This window comes from Cynara cardunculus, assembly GCF_001531365.2.
Source record: "Cynara cardunculus var. scolymus isolate 2C chromosome LG 8, CcrdV1, whole genome shotgun sequence".
Taxonomy (NCBI): Eukaryota; Viridiplantae; Streptophyta; class Magnoliopsida; order Asterales; family Asteraceae; genus Cynara; species Cynara cardunculus.
Genome location: NC_037535.1, coordinates 17,217,985 through 17,236,699, shown reverse-complemented (window position 1 = coordinate 17,236,699; position 18,715 = coordinate 17,217,985). Strand labels below are relative to the sequence as shown.

General features: G+C 35.2%; 2 protein-coding genes across 3 annotated transcripts in view; one reads left to right on the top strand and one right to left on the bottom strand.

Annotated features, from left to right (window-relative positions):
• Positions 1 to 4,375, bottom strand: part of LOC112516489 (lon protease homolog 1, mitochondrial-like) — a 12,999-nt gene extending 8,624 nt beyond the window's left edge. Inside the window, exons 1-10 of the mRNA XM_025123553.1 lie at positions 3,871 to 4,375; positions 3,206 to 3,271; positions 2,323 to 2,505; positions 2,156 to 2,221; positions 1,994 to 2,035; positions 1,743 to 1,865; positions 1,492 to 1,590; positions 1,076 to 1,141; positions 897 to 983; positions 684 to 723 (exon numbers count right to left, since the gene is read on the bottom strand). Coding sequence (XP_024979321.1) covers positions 684 to 723; positions 897 to 983; positions 1,076 to 1,141; positions 1,492 to 1,590; positions 1,743 to 1,865; positions 1,994 to 2,035; positions 2,156 to 2,221; positions 2,323 to 2,505; positions 3,206 to 3,271; positions 3,871 to 4,164 — 1,066 coding nt within the window. The 5' untranslated portion in view covers positions 4,165 to 4,375. The remainder of the gene's footprint in view (positions 1 to 683; positions 724 to 896; positions 984 to 1,075; positions 1,142 to 1,491; positions 1,591 to 1,742; positions 1,866 to 1,993; positions 2,036 to 2,155; positions 2,222 to 2,322; positions 2,506 to 3,205; positions 3,272 to 3,870) is intronic.
• An 8,146-nt stretch (positions 4,376 to 12,521) lies between these two features.
• LOC112517184 lies at positions 12,522 to 18,390 on the top strand. 2 transcript variants are annotated; one of them, XM_025124541.1, is made up of 3 exons: positions 12,522 to 12,733; positions 17,338 to 18,021; positions 18,094 to 18,390. In XM_025124541.1, exons 1-3 carry the CDS (start codon positions 12,664 to 12,666, stop codon positions 18,159 to 18,161), a joined length of 822 nt encoding a protein of 273 aa, XP_024980309.1. In that variant the 5' UTR covers positions 12,522 to 12,663; the 3' UTR covers positions 18,162 to 18,390. The 2 variants fall into 2 exon arrangements, with proteins under 2 accessions (XP_024980309.1, XP_024980308.1); XM_025124540.1 differs by having other exon boundaries at positions 17,338 to 18,390.
• The last annotated feature ends 325 nt before the right edge of the window (positions 18,391 to 18,715 follow it).

Here is an 18,715-nt window from a genome sequence, read left to right as displayed (position 1 = left end):
CCAAAAATTGTCCAAGGACTTATTTAACATATTTTGGAATGTCCAAGGATTTATTTGTTCCAAAAAATTGTCCAATGACTTGTTTAACATGTTTTGGAATGTCCAAGGACTTATTTGTTCCAAAAAATTGTCCAAGGACTTATTTAACATGTTTTGGAATGTCCAAGGACTTATTTGTTCCAAAAAAAAGTCCAAGGACTTAATCATTCCAAACAAGAAAGTCCATTGGTTTTTATTGTACTTTTCCCATTTTTATTTACACATGAAATAGTCATGAGCTCCATATAACGGGCTAGGATTAATCAGCTCAGACTGCACCTTTGTAGAGCCTGATGGAATAACATTGTTTTCATATCACTACATGCCTCTAGAAAATGCACAGTTGGTAATCTAAACATCGCTCAGTCCATTTCTCACATAGGCGTCGATAAAGTAAAGTCCTTGATCTAGTAGTTTTATTCTCTTAAAAGGAAAAAGAACATGGAATATAACAGTCAAATCTCAAGGACAACTTCAGAGAATTGCAGAATCCAGTCTACACGTACCTAAAGATATTGAAGCTTAGCACTTAATTGCCAATGGAACAGCATAAAATAGCATAGGTCCATCAACTACTAAATAGTTAATAGTGTATCTACGAGTTGCATGCATTCACATCATATAAACAAAAACAGGAAAGTTACCAGTGAGTGCTGTTTTATCATCAGTCTCGAGTCCTAATTCCTGTAGCAAGATGAGATTAATCATATTATATTTCTGAAAGAAAACCTAATCTCAAAACGCAAGTCAACTTGTGAATGAAGAACATGACACTACCACAAATTGCAGCAATAGAGAACAATAATTTTACAAGAAGAATAATGATGGAGAGACTAATAATCAGTTACAGAAGCCACCTTTTTTATAGCCTTATACTGCTCATTTAACAAGTAACGGCGCTGTTCAGTGCTTATTTTCTCTTCAATAGCTTTTGCTATGGATTCCTAAAAGAAAATCGAGAACAGCGTTGAAATGGTATCAAGAACTTAATAATTTCTTATTAAGAAATATGCAATATGGTGCTACCAGGACTTACCTGAATCTTATGTATCTCCATTTCTTTCTTTAACAACTCAAGACTGAGTCTCAACCGTTTGTACACCTAGATTGAAAATAAAGTTAAAATGTGAGAGAATTTATATAAACTATGTCATGAAAGTTTGCCTTAGTTATTGCAAATGCCTATAAAAATTGCTATAGACATTCATGGTTGTATATAGGCAATAAGGGTTTTCCATGTTATATTGGATAAATATGGAAGGGTGCATGCACCAATATTAAATATTACTAGTAAAAGTAGTCTAGCATAATGTCTAGGCCTCTCATTAACCCAACCCCAGATAGATATTGTACTTTAATCTTCCACATGAACTTTAAGATTCAGCTGACAACAATCCAGTTCTATGGTATATACACCAGTTAAACCTTTATGAAACATTAAACATGACTTACATCTAGCTCTTCGAGCACTTCCTGGCATTGTAACTTGTTCGAACCAGATATTGCAGCACCAAAGTCTGCTAATCTTGGATAATTAAAATCACCAATATGCTGCAAAAAAATATAAGCAATTCAACCCAAAATTAAGTTAGTTTAAGAATATGGTTATATTCTTAATGAGCTAGGTATTCTATGAAGCAGATGCAAATATGACAGTCTTCCAGCTAAACACTCATTATAGGCAAAGAGAAAAACAGCTAAACCTGATTGTATGTTTGAACATGATCCCTCCAAAGAGAACTCGTCTTCAGAACATCTCTTAGGGTTGTTATGACCTCAAATGATGTTGCCTTTATGACATCATCATCCTTGTTGTACGGTGAATCCTGGAATACAGAGAAAATCCTTAAACAAGCACTGTTTTATCAAAGAATATGGTATTAATGAAAATAGATTCCATCCTATTTCCTATATATTGCATCTCCAAATATTTTAGGATATGAGTGGATGATACCTTGAGATGATCCACTTGGACGGTAAGGGGATCTTCACTGACCTGTATAATATAATTCCAGTCCAGAAAAATAAATAATCAAAATGAGGTAAAATATAGCTTCACATAGAGTGCTAGTACGCAATTAACTGGCAGACAAATCGAAATGAAGCCTCCACTCACCATTTCTGTTATCCGTAGCCGCCTATGACCAATAAGAACCACCTGGTCTCCTTGGATACTCGTAATCTACTTAAAAGGATCAAAAGTTGATCACAGTAGTACAGCATATATAGAAGCTCAACAGGATTACCACGATTAATTAATAACAGTTGCATCACAACAAATACCTGAGCCAGTGTACCAACTTCATGGAGACGATTAAGCAGCTCTTTGCCCTTGAGCTCATATATGTTTTTCTCTGTATCCGAACCTGCGGCCTCAGATCCTGGGTCATCTTTTACAAGGAAAGCACCAGCATAAGGAGCCTGTCGTTTTCGACTTTCTACCAATGCTGCTAGTAGTTTAGGATCCTGAAAAAGCATATATTCATAAACAAACTATTCACTGCTTATTTATGAAGTTAGCAGAAAACATTGAAGAATATAAATCACTGTCAAAGAAAAGGAAGAAGAAAAGATGGAACTTTTCCCGAGGGTGGCATCATAGCCCTTTTGCAGGAAAAGATGGAACTACTATAAGCAGAATTTTAGTTCTAGAAAACACTAACTACATACAAGAAAACATGGTCTGTCTTGCATGATTTTTCTAACCAGGAATTCCATTAAGAGTAGCATCCCTTACTATATGATGCATTATATGAGAAGTTCTACTCACAAATGATGAAACTATAGTCTAATCAACTGACAGAGAAACATGCTGGGAAGATATCTCATGCAAAAAAAACTTGTTTGATAGCATGACCACAGAAAATCATATCATCACACTCGGTATTAGTCTTGATTCAGACAAACCTACCACTTGCCTTCTCAACTAAGATAACGGCACAAGTAGTGAAGCCTCACAAAGCTTTCTAGAGATATTATGCAAACAGCATGTATTTCTTTGCCCTTCAGCTTTCTTTCTTATAAAGGGCAGATCCATGGTTCACTGATAGAATATATATAGTGGTCAAAGTAAGTATTTAGACACTATAAGTTCTTAAACGAAAACAAAAAACTACTGTGGTAGCTGTATCCAATCACCATTACATACAGAAGAAAGATTCTGTACCTTGACATATATTGGCATATAAAATCCTGGAAACAATGGTCTATGTGGCAATGGCAATGCTATTACCTGCAAATAGAAAAATAAAAGAGCACTCATTTTTGTGAAACTGAAATTCCTATTTATGACGTCTAGGTATATCACATATCATATAGAGGTTACCATTTAGGGCGCAAAATTGATAGAATTTTTTCAAGTTTCAAACTTTTTATAAAGATGAGCAGAAGTTGCTGACAATCACAACTTCAGAGCAATCAAACACTGTGATATAAACAAAAACAATTGCAAATCAGAGATACATTGACTGTGGAAAATAATTTTGAAAATCTATTGGTAATGCCTTCCACTCCCCACAAAAAGGGCCACTTCAAAATCTAGAACAAACTCAAGCACCGCTTTTTGGACAATCAAGGATGACTTAGAAACGTTATATTTTTATTAATGTTAGATTCTCAAGGTGGACATTTTTTTGATGATGGTGGTGGAAAAAGGGGATGGCATTTTTCTTTTGGCAAATTGACATTTTTTTTCTGACTCCAAACTCTTAGCCAAAATTGAGATTATGCAATTGAACTTCTCAAGTCGAAACATTTCTCCAATTTTGCAATGGAAATAGGATTCATCGTATAAACACGAAATCTACATGAAGAAGTAAATAAGAGGATAACCGTGAGAAAATCATCCGGCTTTTTGATAGCTGTAGGAACAATCGCCGCTGCAGATTTCGACTCAACTTCTTCAACGACGGACTCTGGCCCGGACCCAGATCCATCACCCGAATCCGAACAGAAAAAAACTCTTTGAAACAATTTAGGGTTTTTATCCCTTAGAACAGAACGCAACACTCCATGAAATGGAGAACTCAATTTAGTCGCATGGCGTGAATTAGACTGTAAATACGACGCCCCTGTGGTAAAACGAGCTTGTTGTAAGGAGGAAGAAGACCTTAAAGCCTTCAACATGGAGGAAGGCTTCTGTGAAGCGAAGCAACTATGAAGCAATCGGAATGGGGGTAAAGATGACTGTATCGCTTTCCCCAAGTGTTCCTTTTTTCAGATTAATGGAAAAGGGAGGAGTGTGAAAGGGCCGCCATTGACGAGCTTGAAGAACAAGAAACCATAATATTTAACATTTGACTAAAACCCCTCCATAAACCCCTCCTTCCACGTCTCCGTTACCAAACTGCCATACTTGTGACAAATAATAATAAAAAAATTAAAAATTAATTTAAAAAATGAAAAATAATAATTTTAAAAATGAAAAAGAAATAATTAATTGAGATAAATTATACAGGTTTTTGGCCAACCCTATTTGCACACCCTACCCTAGGATTTAAATTACGATTAACGGTTTGGAGCTTTTTGAAGACCGTGATTTTAAAATATATATATATTATTTTGTTACTATTATTTGAACTCAATTCAATCCGATGAACTTGATATTCTTTTATTTCTTGTATTTAATATAATTGTTGAATTTCTATTAATATATACATTAGACAATTACACTATTATGTACGTTCTTCATATACACATATTTTCAATTTATTCACATCTCTATATAACTCATCCGTATATATGTTCGGTAACTGTGAACATATATATGTAAATTGATAAAATTAATTGAATATGATATATGTAATAAGTATGGATAAGTTGTATCAAATAATTGATGAAGAAAATAAAATTATTGGTAAAGAAATAACATATTCACGGTCAGAAGAATATTTTAATGTAACAAAATATCAACCTGACTAACCCGACCAACCCGTACGGTTTGGGTTGAGTTTGGGTTGCACTTTGATTTGGGTTGGGTTGGTTAAGATTTTTCAAACCGTAAACATTGGGTTGGGTTATTCAAATGTCTTCAACTCGATAAACCTAACTCATGAGCACCCCCAGTATACATAATAGAAAGCATTATGATATGTGTACACAAAATTAATATTTTTCTAATTTAGGTGTCATTTTCCAAACGCTTACTCGGGTAAGTGCTTATCAAGTCACTTTACTTTACCAGATGAATATGACAAGAACTAAAAATCTTACCCGGTAAAAGCTAAGGCAAGAATCGAGAGTCTTACCCGGTAAGTGAGGACGAGGACTCTTACCATGGTTATCGCTTACCGGGCTAAATTGTTGCATACGATGCATTTTAGTGAATAAAATCTTACTCAGTAAGTAAGCGATAGTGTTGAAGTTTATAGGTAAGTGCTTACCGGGTAAGTGTTTAGGTAAACGACCCATTAGCTAAAAACTTGTTTTGCAACCTAAGAGGGCGTTTGGTTTATTTTAACTTTTAACAAATAAGAATGAAAATGAAAATGAAAATAGAAATACAGGATAATAGGAAAAACCCCAATTAACGCCTCCTAATTTATCAAATGAAATCTAAATGAGTTTGATTGCATTTCCACGACACTAGAAAATCATACCAAACAAACCCACAAAACCTAAAAAATGTATTACACATGTGTCAACTGATATCATAATTAATAATCACAAATTACCAAGAATCAAGAATTTGATCGACTATTAGATAGTAGTAAAAACCCCTAGAAACATGGAAAACATAAAATTATGGAACATTCCTAAAAATTTGAAAGTAGCAATGAATTTGAACAGTAAAAGAAACAGAAATCAGTCAAAATATGAATTTTACTTGCAAGGAGTACGTGTTTACAAAAATAATGAAGATCAAGATAAACATGTTGGTGTCAAAAGGATAACAATATGACAACCACATGTAGAGGGGTGAATACAGTGTTTTCGAAGTTTTAATGTTTATTACAAACTTTAAATCTTTACATTACATAAGTTGTTGCGAAACAAATTAAGTAGCAACTGACAGTAGTAATGTAACAACTTACAAGTTGATAGACAATTCATTCCTTGTCACTCGCTACTGTCACTGATGAAGTTAAGAATGATCTTATTTGAAGACTTATGAACTAAGTTAGGATAGATTTACCAACTGATGACTCAAGACTTAAAATTACTTGGAGAAGTAAGCTTCTTGATGTCGTAGAAATGTGCAATTGAGTTCTTCACCCTTGATTTCTATTTATACACGAATGACTAAGAGGAAGAGGATAAAATCTGAGAAAATATTAATGCACCAGAAAAGCAACACATAAATCTGACATTTCGGGCTTACGTGTAAACCTTAAAAGATTGGGGAGCGGGAAAAGTTGCAATGTTCCTTTTGTCTTTTTTTTTTATCTCATCAGAAAATGGCAAAATAAACTTTAGTTAACAGTCTATTGGTAATAAAGGAGACTAATTGAACCTACTGCATGTCTATCAATGGAGTGGCAAATCTCCAGACCAACTAAAGCTTGGTGTAGATCAATGACTAAGCTCCCCACTTATATCTTCGTCATTGGTTCAACTCTTATTCGCTTTTCTTCTTTTGAGAACTTATCAGCAGGTATAGTGTCTTCAACTGATGGTGAGTTCAAATCTTCTTCATGTCGGTTTTTGTACAGCGTCAATAACTTTCAGAAGTGTAGTCATCAGTAGATACACCAAGTGATGACCAAAATCTCTTCAAACTTGAAATATCTCCAAGTGATGCAAACTGTTTGTACATCATCTACTCTCTAAGGCTCAACAAAATATCAGAGTATTATGACTTTTATTTAATTCTAAATAGAACTAAATTTAAGCTAGGAGTTTCTAAAACACCAAAGTATGCCATCTTCAAAAGAATGACCTTATCACAACAAATATTAACTCATCCCATGTTGTTAAAGGGAACCCAAAGCCAAACTTACTGACCTTTAGGTCTGCCACTACTAGGACATGGTAGACATATTGACTAGAAGAAGCGTTAGACTTAAGATCTAGTGGTTCAAACAGTTATACAAAGAATTTGCAAAAAAGTAAATCTAGAAAGTTATATTGAAATGACAAGTTATCTGCTGAGTCACCTATTGATTTGGTGATGACCCACTGGTATGTTCCTCTATCCTATCAACGCTTAGTAGTTATTGGTTTCTTGATACATATTTAAAGCCATTGGCAAATTCGAAGGCTAGCCGATGTGAAGACAGAAGGTCACCCATGTGTACTGCGGGTCAACTGTCTAAATTACACACCAAGACTCCAAAGTAAATGATTTGAAGATTGAAGATGTTTTGAAAGTACTAGCCAATTGAAGAAAGACATTCGTACACCGAGATTTGTAAGTAGTTGTTTGAAGCTACTAATCCATTCAAAGAATATCTTCTTACAGACTGACTATATCTCTAAAAACATGTACCTGATAAAGATATTCATTATCAGTATGTTTGTCTTTGCATGAATAGTGTTGTGTGCGCACAATGTATGATAAAAAAGATATATCAACTATGGTCAAGTCAACCACTGCCTTCTTTATCCTAAGGTGACAAGTGTCCTCATGCATTTAATGCATGAAGATAGTATAAAAAGCAGAGTGCATCTCCCATGCAAACCATGCTTCCCTAAAAGCATTTCTAAGTGTATTCTCAAGGCAATCAACTCTCTTCTACTACTCTCCTTTATGTGAAAAAAATAACTTTAGTGTTCTTCATTTCCTTGCAAGTACTCTGTAGGAACCCAGATTCCTCTTAAGTATCAAAACATAGTAAAATTAGAGTGAATGGAAGCAAGAACTGTGTAGTTGATGACAGTTAACAGAATTATTCAAGAAAACAATAAGAATGAGAAATAATCTTGAACAAGTCGGATGCTTTATTTAAATTTCAAATAAAGCACTAAACTCTCAATTTAACAGTACTCTCACAAGAATTCTCTATAATGGAGCGTAGTCAAATTTGGCAATCTATCAGGTAATTTTAACTTGAGAAGGATGCCTCCTTTAATACGACCATGCTAAACAGAATCTCCTAAATTCTAGGCTTCAAACTCTGACTTCTTGTTCAACGTCCTCAACATTCACGTTCCTTGGAAAGTGGAACGACTTGAGTGTACGTGGCAGATTCTATTAGGAGTTTTGGAAATAAGTCTAAACAACTTGTGCGCAAACCATGGGAGCAGGAGACTTAGAGGCTATGTGTCTTGAATGTAGCTCTGCATCAAATACTTATGATTTTCGACACTTAAATATTGATTTTCCTCTGGGTTGAGCACGAGCTCTATATGTGGGACACTTAGCTCTTTGAGTAAGAGCTCTGTCTCTTAATATCTTCCGCATAAGAGCTCTTGGTCCAGACTGCTTCAATCGACTAAGGGACTGTTTACCAAAGTTTTTTTATTAAATGCTGATTTGAGTAAGAGTTCTTATTGAGGTAAGAGGTCTGAATGAGGTAAGTGCTGATTGGAATTGTTGTTTACCAAAATGCTTTATTTCATGTGCCGACTGGTAAAAGTTGTCCATCATACCCTTATATCTGGAGTAGTATTGCAATAATTAAATAATTAATATTAACATCTATAAATTAATAATTAAATATTAATTAATAGATAAATGCTGAATATTAAATTTTTTTAAATTATTATCAGTTACATTTTGTTTATTATTTTCTAATTAAATATTGTTAATACCTTTTATTTCTTTAATCAAACTATTAATTATTATTAGTCATATTTTATTATTATTTTTTATTAAATGTAACTAATTGTTTTGAATTACTTTTAGTAATATTATTTATTATTATTTATCGTTATTATCTTAATAAATTTAGTCGATCAAAATCAAATAAAACAATTTCATAAATGCTTTTATAAATTGTAAAATTCAAAAATCCTGACCTACTAATTATATGGGAAAATTCAATTACTAGTCACATTTTATGTTTTTGACATATCATTTTCATATGTGAAAATTATTAGTTTCCAGTGTTTTATATTATATGCCACTACAAATTATTATTTATCAAACGTTATGATTATATTATCAAATTCCTTTATGCTTTTGAACTCGTATTACGGAACATAACGTAACATAATACAATTTTGATCACTTGAACCAAATAATAAATTTAAGCATTCAAACCAATTTTTATCTAATAAAAGGACAACACGTATCCCAAATCTGTCACCATCAGTTGACATGTGATACCCTTTGCATCCCAGTTGGCATTATCAATACCTTCTTCTCCAAATAGTCAAAACGTCTCATTTTTCAAAAAACCATATAATTTTCGACTCTCTTCCTAAAGATCTCAAAAATCCTTCATCTATTTCTCATGTCTAAATTGTTTTGATCTTTGAGGTGCGTTCAATAAGTATAGTGTTCGAGGTGGATTCATCTATGAGGTGGAGAAAACCCTAAATCCGGGATAAACCCTATGAGATAAGTGGGTTTTTTGGAAATGAAAGAAGAAAGGAAGAGGTGGATGATGGAGATAGATAATAAGGATAAGGTTGGATTATTGTAGCTGCTCCCTTTTTTTAATGGAGATTCTTATATATTGGTGTCCGATTGGTGATTGTAAGGTTAAACATGGGAAACTTCATCTCTGTCTCTAGCAAGACACCTTTCTAACTTTGTCTCTGGACAGAGCACGGTCAGAGCATGGTAAATAGTCAGAGCTGTTTTTTTCATTTGGTAAACAACCCACCTCTTACTTGGGTAAGAACATCCTATCGGTAAGAGGTGGTCAGAAGCATAAACAACCTCTAAGTCCTAAATGACTAGAGTAAGAGACTTATTACTTACACTTTTACAAGTGAGGTTCTAACAATCTCCCCCTAAATGTAAATAAGAGGACTCTTACTTGAATGAAAAGAAAAATATGATCGAAGCAAAAGGTCAAAGAGAACCTCTGTTTTTACATTGAATATCTAATTTGTTTACAGTACTTAAAAAGAAATTACATGAAGTTCAAAAACAAAAAGATAGAAGGTACTTACAAGAAAAAGACATAAAGATGTTGAAGTTTCATGAACCTCCTTAGAAGTTCACGAAATTCAAGTACATGATCTATTGAGCGCACTAGGTTGTTGGCTCTCTCTATTGCACCCGGGGTAGAATTTATGCTTCTTAAAATGGTGTTCTTTATGTAACGCAAAAAGTGGAGTTCGAATACTTGAAGCGCTGGTCTTCTCGAAAGAACACTTTCTTGCCTTGCTCATTTTGGAAGACCACCCCATGTTCTGGTTCTACCAACACCGTACAGGAAGAGATGTGCTTGATGCCTTCAAATTCTTTATTAGGTGCAGTGACACTCAACTAATCAATCCCCATTTCTAGAGCTATCTGAAAGTCGAACTTGCTCTGGAAGTCCAGAAGGTCAGTCATCGTCTGCCTGATGGCAGAGTTTGCTATAACCTACTTCATGCATTTATTTTTCTTATGATCGGTGAAGAAATACAGGCCAAGAAGATCCCAGGGGTTAAGATTTATTAGATCACATTCTGTAAAGACGCATATCTGCTTATAAGATCGTTCCACTGTATATTCATGGAAGATAATATGATTGTGGGCATGGGTTCTCTTTATGATGTCGAGCACTTGCTTGATTCCATCCACGTAATAAACTCTGGTGATGGGCTGCTTATATTGACGGAGAAACCTCTGCCTAATGTTCTCCTGTATCATTGGATGGAGGTTGATCTTCTGCGTCGGTACCTCATTCCTATGATTATACAGGTATTGAAAGATTTATTCGCTATAAATCGTGTCTTTTATAGGCTTTTCTTTTGGTATGGGTCTCATCATTGCATCCATTTGATCTTTGATCTCTTGAACGAGATCATAAGATGGTTTGGAGCTCCGAGGCCTGTTGCTACTTGCCTCTTGATGGCTTTCTCTGACTAAACCTCCTGTTCTTAGGGAAGGCGTGACAACTCTGGTCCCTTGGACAAAGACCTTTGCTCTATGCGTCTGTCGATGTGGTGGAGGTGTGACAATAGTTAGGCCATTGGAGGAGCTCTATTTGCTTTACGTTTAGCCTCCTCTGGCTTTATGACATTGACCATTACCACCTATTATTCATTCGTCCATGCAGGCTGGGCCATCTCCATGAAGTAGTCGGAGGATGTTGATTTAGAAGCACATGATGAAGAGGCATAAATTGACAAGAGTTTGATTGCGTCATCTCCATCAAGTGTTGGCTCTGCCTGCGCAGCTACTTCTGGTTCAGCTGCCATTGGTTCATCTCTTGTGATGGTTTGTTGACTAATTGGCGATGGGGCTTGAGGTTGTTAAGTAGAGGCAGAAGGGGCAGCAGAAGGGGCGACAGTTTGTGCTTCAGATTGCTGTTTCTCCCCCTCTTGACAATTTTGAGGACCAAACTGATATGGGTCCTCATTATCGTCAAGCCTTCTCTTCTTCGATGACTCGCCACAAGTAGAGGGGATCTTGACAGGCTTGTGATTTGGCTTCTGGACTTCCGTGGAGCCATGACTTTTACTTTGGCGTCAATTAGCTCCACAATGTCTACCACTGCTTGGGTGGCTTTGTTGATCTCAATGCCTGCTCTGAATTTAAAAGAGGCCAGCGAGCGTCGTATTTGTGCAGCTGCTTGTTTTGTCGTATTTTTGAAATCAGAGGTGAAATCAGCCACCTATTGAAGTAGACGCTCACCCAGAGCTCACATCTCTGTTTGGGTGATGTAATCGGCAGAGACGCTCAGAGGGACGAGCGCAGTATGATCTTCTTGAGTTGTAAAAGTGGAGGCTTCTTCCCCCTGGATGTGAGTAAGAACCCTTTGCAGGGTTTATGTGTTTATTGCCGTCAACTCTTGGAGATGTTCGAGACAAGAAGCATTCGTCAAAGACTCAGCTTTCAATACTGCAATGATGATCGAACTTCAACCATAATTACAAATTTTCAACTTTTAATTTTATATCTTTTATTAATACAAAGAATTACAGATTAGTTGATGAAGTTAATAAAGTATGATCTGTGATCCTAAACAATCTAATCAGTCGACAAATTTACTAATAACTGAAAAAGTAAGAGAAGATGATACTTTATCAAATCAGGAAATTATTCAGAGGTTAAGACATCGATGTAAAAGAATATGCACTTAGCAATTCTTCAAAGAAAAAGTTAAATACGATCAAGAGACCGTCTTTGTAACACCCCCATCCTGTGTGACTAAAGACGGAAGATGCCATAATTGTTAAAAAAATACAATCCACACATTATATAAAACCAGAACAGCTAATATAATTTCTTAAAAAATAATTATAAAGCTAATATAATTTAGATTAAATTATTGAATTTCTAGAAATTCAATAATTTATTATTTAAAAATAAATAATAAGAAATTTAATCATCTAAAATAAAACAATTAAATAGGTTTTTGTAAAAAAATAGTTTAGGTTTATTTTGCAATTTTTTTTTAACCGATACTTGTCTTTGGGTCTTCCTTCCGAAAACAGACATACTGAAATAGACAGCAATTTGAGATCCTGACGTGGTGGCGATTGACGAATCGATACTTTGCTTCAGACTCCTGATTCACTGATCTTATAGACGATCCATACTCGGTTGGGTTTTTAGGGTTATCATCTGAGTGGTGTGTTATGGATTTCCAGAAGAAGAGACTCCAGTTCTTTGGGTTTGTTGTTGGCCTTATTGTTCTCAGTTTCGCAGGTAATTACCTATACGATTTTCTTCTACTCTTTTCAATTTCTAGTAGTTATTTGCATTATCTTGTTCTGGATTCTTCATCTTAGTGAAGAGCAGGAAAATAAGAACATCAAAACAATACATCTTGAACTAAATTAAGTAGGGAACGTATTGTGTAAACAGAAACCAAATTCTAATAAAGCAAGTCGAGAGTTTATATAATGGTTTCATTCCACCATTCAGGTCATCCTAGTTCATTTCAACTTGTAAAATTATATAGAATATGGTATCTTTGTTACCAATTGTATAAGCTCTATGATCCAGTTGCAAGATTAGAGCTCACACCTATAATGGAAATTCAAGCCTTATACTTTGTAAGACATGGATTTGATGCTTCTTCTTTTAGTTGTTTTTGTCTGAATTATTTGTATCATAATCTTCTAGCGATTCCCTTCTTTGTAACTGTAATTAATTCTCATCTGTTTAGAAGCTATATCTTCCTTTTATTCTGGACTCTTCTTTTATTTATTTAAATATTCTGGAAGGAATTCAATAAATAAGATTGAGTGTCTGTTTTCCATGGTTTTTACATGAACCTTACTATACTGGATCAAGAACCGGAAGTCTCTCCTGGATATGAGAGGGTAAAGAGTGACACTTCCTTTTGTTCTTTATTCCTCTGCAACCAAAGATTTTCTTTTAGATTTTCACTTCCTTATCCTCATTGTCCTTTATGGTTAGCGTGCAAGGTTGCTGTTTGTCTATTCTCTTGCAACACTGTATATAACATTTTTTGCACTTCTCTTCTAGAATGAACCTGGTTTGTTATCTACAGTGAACATAAATCATAGCTGTGCACATTTGTTACATTTCTGTAAACTGAAGCCATTAGTGAAAATGTTTATGATCTTCATCAATGAGCTCTAGTGGCTTCTAGTTTGATCAGCTTTGTTAGTTGAGCTACTAGTTCAATCATCTCTCTATGAGATCACACTTTACCTTTTTCTGTAGGCTTGTTATTTGAATGCATCTAGTGTATGATTAGAATTGGACATGGAGTATACTAATATAAAAATTAAACCAAACCAATCCAAAACCAAACGGACCCAACAAATCCCGCACATAGTAGGGTCTGAGGAGGGTAGGATGTACATAGACCTTACCTCTGTTCTGAGGGGTAGAGAGCTTGTTCCCTTTAACACCCCCAACTTGTAAAAAGGTTTTGAGAAAAAGTTTTTGCGACCAAAATGGTTCCGAAAGTTTGATAAGAAGAGAGAAAGAAAAAAAATACATGATAGAAACGCAGGTTAGCATAGACGTAGAAAGAGTAATATGAAAGAATAATAAAGCACAAGGGACAATGCAGACCCACAAGAAGATTCCACACCGCTAGACTAAGGGCGAAGAAACGCTTGACTCTCTACCTCTCTCCATCCTAGGGCATTGGCACCTAGCTAACGACTCTCAAACCCTCCCCGGACCCACCCAACCACTACTTCTCCACCCCTCCCCAGCCCCATTATTCACAAGTCTTTACACACAATACGTTACCTTAGTCTTGCATCTCCACAAACTTCTCTTTGAGGTCATGTAGTTCGAAATGTCTAAAGCAGGCAAGCAGCCATGTCCTGTCTCAGTTGCTCGTCCCGCTTCCTCCTTGGCGCGCCCCTCCTCCTCACACTCTTGACCCTGACGATCTCTACCCCTCATTGGTACCGCCAACACTCTGTTACAAATGTCCTGAAACCATTACACTCTTCCCTCTCAATTTATCTGTAGTAGGCACTACTCCCAACTATGCTTGAAAGACCTTGTTAGATTCCCTGTCTTACATTGTTTGTCACTGGTCCATCTGAGTATCCTCATTTCAGCCGCTTCTTAACTTCCTCTCAAGCGCCTTATCCCCCAAGACTTTGTGCCATACAACTATGTTGGTCTGATGGCTACCCTGTAGAATTTTTCCTTCAGCTTTAGTGGGATCTTCTTGTCGCACAACACTACAACACTTCATGGCAGTTTAACCATATTCCCTTTATGCTATGCGGTGAATAACATCATCCTCGGTCTCACCCTTCTTTTGAATCATAGACCTATCCTTTTGGAGCTACCCTTCGCTCCCTACATTGACTTCTACCCCTCAACATTCCATTCCAACTGAAATTGGAAATTTCATCATCCTAGGTGGGTGGGTATATTGCTATGCCTACAAGTTGTTACTTAAATTCGATGTTTCTTGCCATATAATTGACACTTCCGATAGGTAACCCATTGGAGAGAGTCATATCAATATATAAAATCGTCTAATCACTTGAACTGCGATTCTAAAGCATCGCAACATTTCGATGCTACAGTTGATGAGTATATTATGAGCTAGGGGATTTCTTGATATCTTATTTGGATCTCATTTTGTGTTTGATTGGCTAACTATTTTTGTAATTATTGTTTCTATGTGGTTGATCAAGTATCAAGAGGTGTTCTTTATTTTAGGGGGTGTTTGGGATTGCTTATTTAAAACAACTTATGTTTTTTTTATAAAAGTGCTTATTAACTTATATGGTATCAAACCGGAGTTAAATAAAACAGGATTAAAATTGTAAACTAGTAATAAGCAGTTTTTCATAAGTCAGGAAGGATTAACTTATCAAAAACAGCTTATTACCGGTTTGGCACCGGTATAAGCAGTTTTTTTTCCTTATCCAAACACCAGAAAACAGCTTATCACCGGTGCCAGACTGAAATAAGTTAAAAAACAGCTTTTGTAAGCAATCCCAAACACCCCCTTAGTAATTTATTAGTCCCTTCGTCTCATTTCAAGTGCCCACTTTGAGTTTTGATGGTGGAGGTGTAAGAAATTACTGTGTGACTTCAAACTTGTTATGAAGTTATTTAGTTACTGAAAATTATTATCTATACTATATTATAAAGCATTTGACAAAAACTCTTAAAAACCACTTTTTATACGTAAAATACTGTTTATTAATGCATATTATTTAAAACACAAGATTACAAGTAGATTGTCCGTAAGTACAACTTATTGAAGTTGTATATCTGAATTCGTGTAACTAACTGCAGATAAACATAATCAAATGCAGGATAAACATCTCATTTAAATATAAAAAATCTAAAATATAATTAGGATAATCATTGAAATCTAACATAATACTTAATTATTATCCTTATAAAATGTTATATTATTAAACCAAAAATAAATTATTTCGTTATTAAACTTAAATTAAATTATAATAAAAAAATAAATTAAAGAAATTACATAAAAATGAGAACTTTTAAATAGTTGATTTGATATTAACATTGATATATTTTTTTTCGAACTTTTATGATATTTTCAAATTTATATTTTATTCAAAAATAAAATCATTATTGCTTTCTTAAAAACACATAAAATCGTATTATAACATAAACAGAGACAAATAATAAAATAGAACATTAAAATCGAAATGTGTCTTGCTGCATTGCGCGAGTACTCTTCTAGTATTATTAAACTATGCAGTGTCATTAGAAATATGCTATTAGTTAGATAATTTAAAATAGTTTTGAATTTGAGAAGCAATGTTTGACAATTAAAAGTCAAAGTAGGCATCCAATAGGAAACTTTTTAGCAAAGGGTATATCAGTCTTTACTGGTTTCTTTGCTCCCTAGTTCTAGTTACGTTTCTTTTATCTATATGAAGGTGTGTAGTTTCGAATTATATCATCATTGAATGCTTTCATATTTGCATGAATGATGGCTTCAAGGCCTTGCTTTTATGATGCAACAGTACCTTATATGAGATGATATATCCTAGCTTTACGCCTTTGATGCTTATCACCCTGATTATGTTCTAGTTTTTTTCTTTTAAACTCTATCGTTCACATTCTCTGGTTTTACCCTTTCAGTTTTGATTTGTTAGTTTATTACCATCTCAAACTCCGTGACATTAGGGTTTCCATGAATAAGTCAAAGGATGGTATAAGGATACGCTCTCAAAGGTATGGGGGGATGCTTTGAAGGGTTATCTATTGACAAAGAAGAAGTGCAGTATGCTTAAAAGCTCCCCCCTTTGCTTTCGCTGAGGCACCCTTGAGATTTCCATATGGTATATCACTATTGGATCATTGTTGTTGGAAGTAGCAGCCAAGATAACAAGTAACTAATTTAAGACTTTATCTTCTTATATCAATCGCAGAACTTATCCACCATGGCCATAATCTTATTTAAACTTCATTGACTGTTCATAACACAACGGTCCTTAAGTGCCTCAATGTACCAAGAGATTTACAACTTACAAGGACACAACTTATAAGCATGTGTACGCATGCTCCTAAGTGGATCATAGAATTTTGAACTCGTCTTTTCCTATAAAAATTAAACATGCCTTTAGGTATTAATTTTTATTTTGAGCGAGTTCTCTGATTAAAAAGTCTAGATTGCTCCTTTCTGATTTTTTCATTGTTCACTTTAATGCAATCCGATGTTAGGGTCACTTGGTACCTTGCACCTGCAGTTTTCTTTAGTTCTTAATTTGGTTATCCATAATTAAGAACCAATCGTTTTGATCCTACCAGATTGATTTCAAGATTTTTATCATGAAAACTCGTTCGTGATTAATTTCATAATCTTCTTTTTCTAGCTGAAAAATGTAGAGAGATGGTTGGAGAAACAGCTTCATCCCAGAGTGGGAAGTTTACGATCTTCAACTGTTTTGATGGGGGTTCAGGAACATTAGCATGCGTGGTAAAAGAGGGCGTGAAATTGTATACCTACAACATTAGAACAGTCCATGTTGAGGTAGCAAGAAATAAAGCAATCGAAACATCACTGGCTGACGCAATTTCACAAGGCATGGAAGCAAAAGCTGCTGCTCAGAAAGCCCAGAAAGATGGAGCCAAGGCTGCAAAGCTGGCAACCAGGAAAACTAAACGTATTGTAGGGCCTATTATTTCTTCCGGATGGGATTTCTTTGAAGCCATTTACTATGGAGGAACCGTCACAGAAGGGTTTTTGAGGGGCACAGGAACATTGTTTGGAACCTACGCCATAGGGTACTTAGGAGAAGAAAGGTTTGGCCGATTTGGGTATTTGGTTGGAAGTCAATTCGGCAGTTGGATTGGAGGAAGGATTGGCTTAATGGTGTATGACATTGTCAACGGTGTGCATTTCTTGCTTCAATTTGGCCAACCAGAAGAAAATGTGGTTCAGTTTGGTCAAACAGACGAAAATGTAGTAGAACAAAATGATTCCGGGGGGGCTTCTTTTCTTGAAACTATCATGGGTTATATCGGTTCATACATGTCTGAAACTATCAACTCGGAAGGCTCTGTGGAGGCTGAGATTTACGAGTCTCCTGCTTATGAGAGTTTCAAGTCTAACGAAGAACTTTACGAAGGCTCTGTGGAGGCTGAGATTTACGAGTCTCCTGCTTATGAGAGTTTCGAGTCCAACGAAGAACTTTAATAAGGTAAAATAAAGCTTGTTGTTCCATTACTTTTTTTATTGTTTGAAATACTAGATAATTTGTGTAGTAGATGTAGAATAATTCATTAGAGTCCATGGATATAAAGCTTAATCTAGAGACCCTTGGTTCTATATATGTATAGAAGCTAAGCCCTGGGATTGTGGGCATTATTATAGCAACTCATTTGGCTTTGTTTTTATGTTGGTTTTATGGTGCAACCCTTCTCTCTTAATCTTGACTTAAAATCGAAACCAGCAAGTCTAAATTGGAACGGGGAACCAACAATGATGGCTACTATAAATAAGGTGTTTACCGGTAAAATTTAACACTATTATTTACTTACTGTATAAGATTTTAGTCTACTAAAACGACATCATATGCAACAATTTACCCGATAAACACTTATCGTGGTAAGAGTCGTCGCCCTCACTTACCGGTAGTGTGATTTGGTAAGCGTTTACCCGGGTAAGTGTTTGGTAAACGGCACCTAAGCTGAGCATCTTCAACAACCATACTATATTTTCTCTAAAATAGAGTACTAAAAGTCAAAATC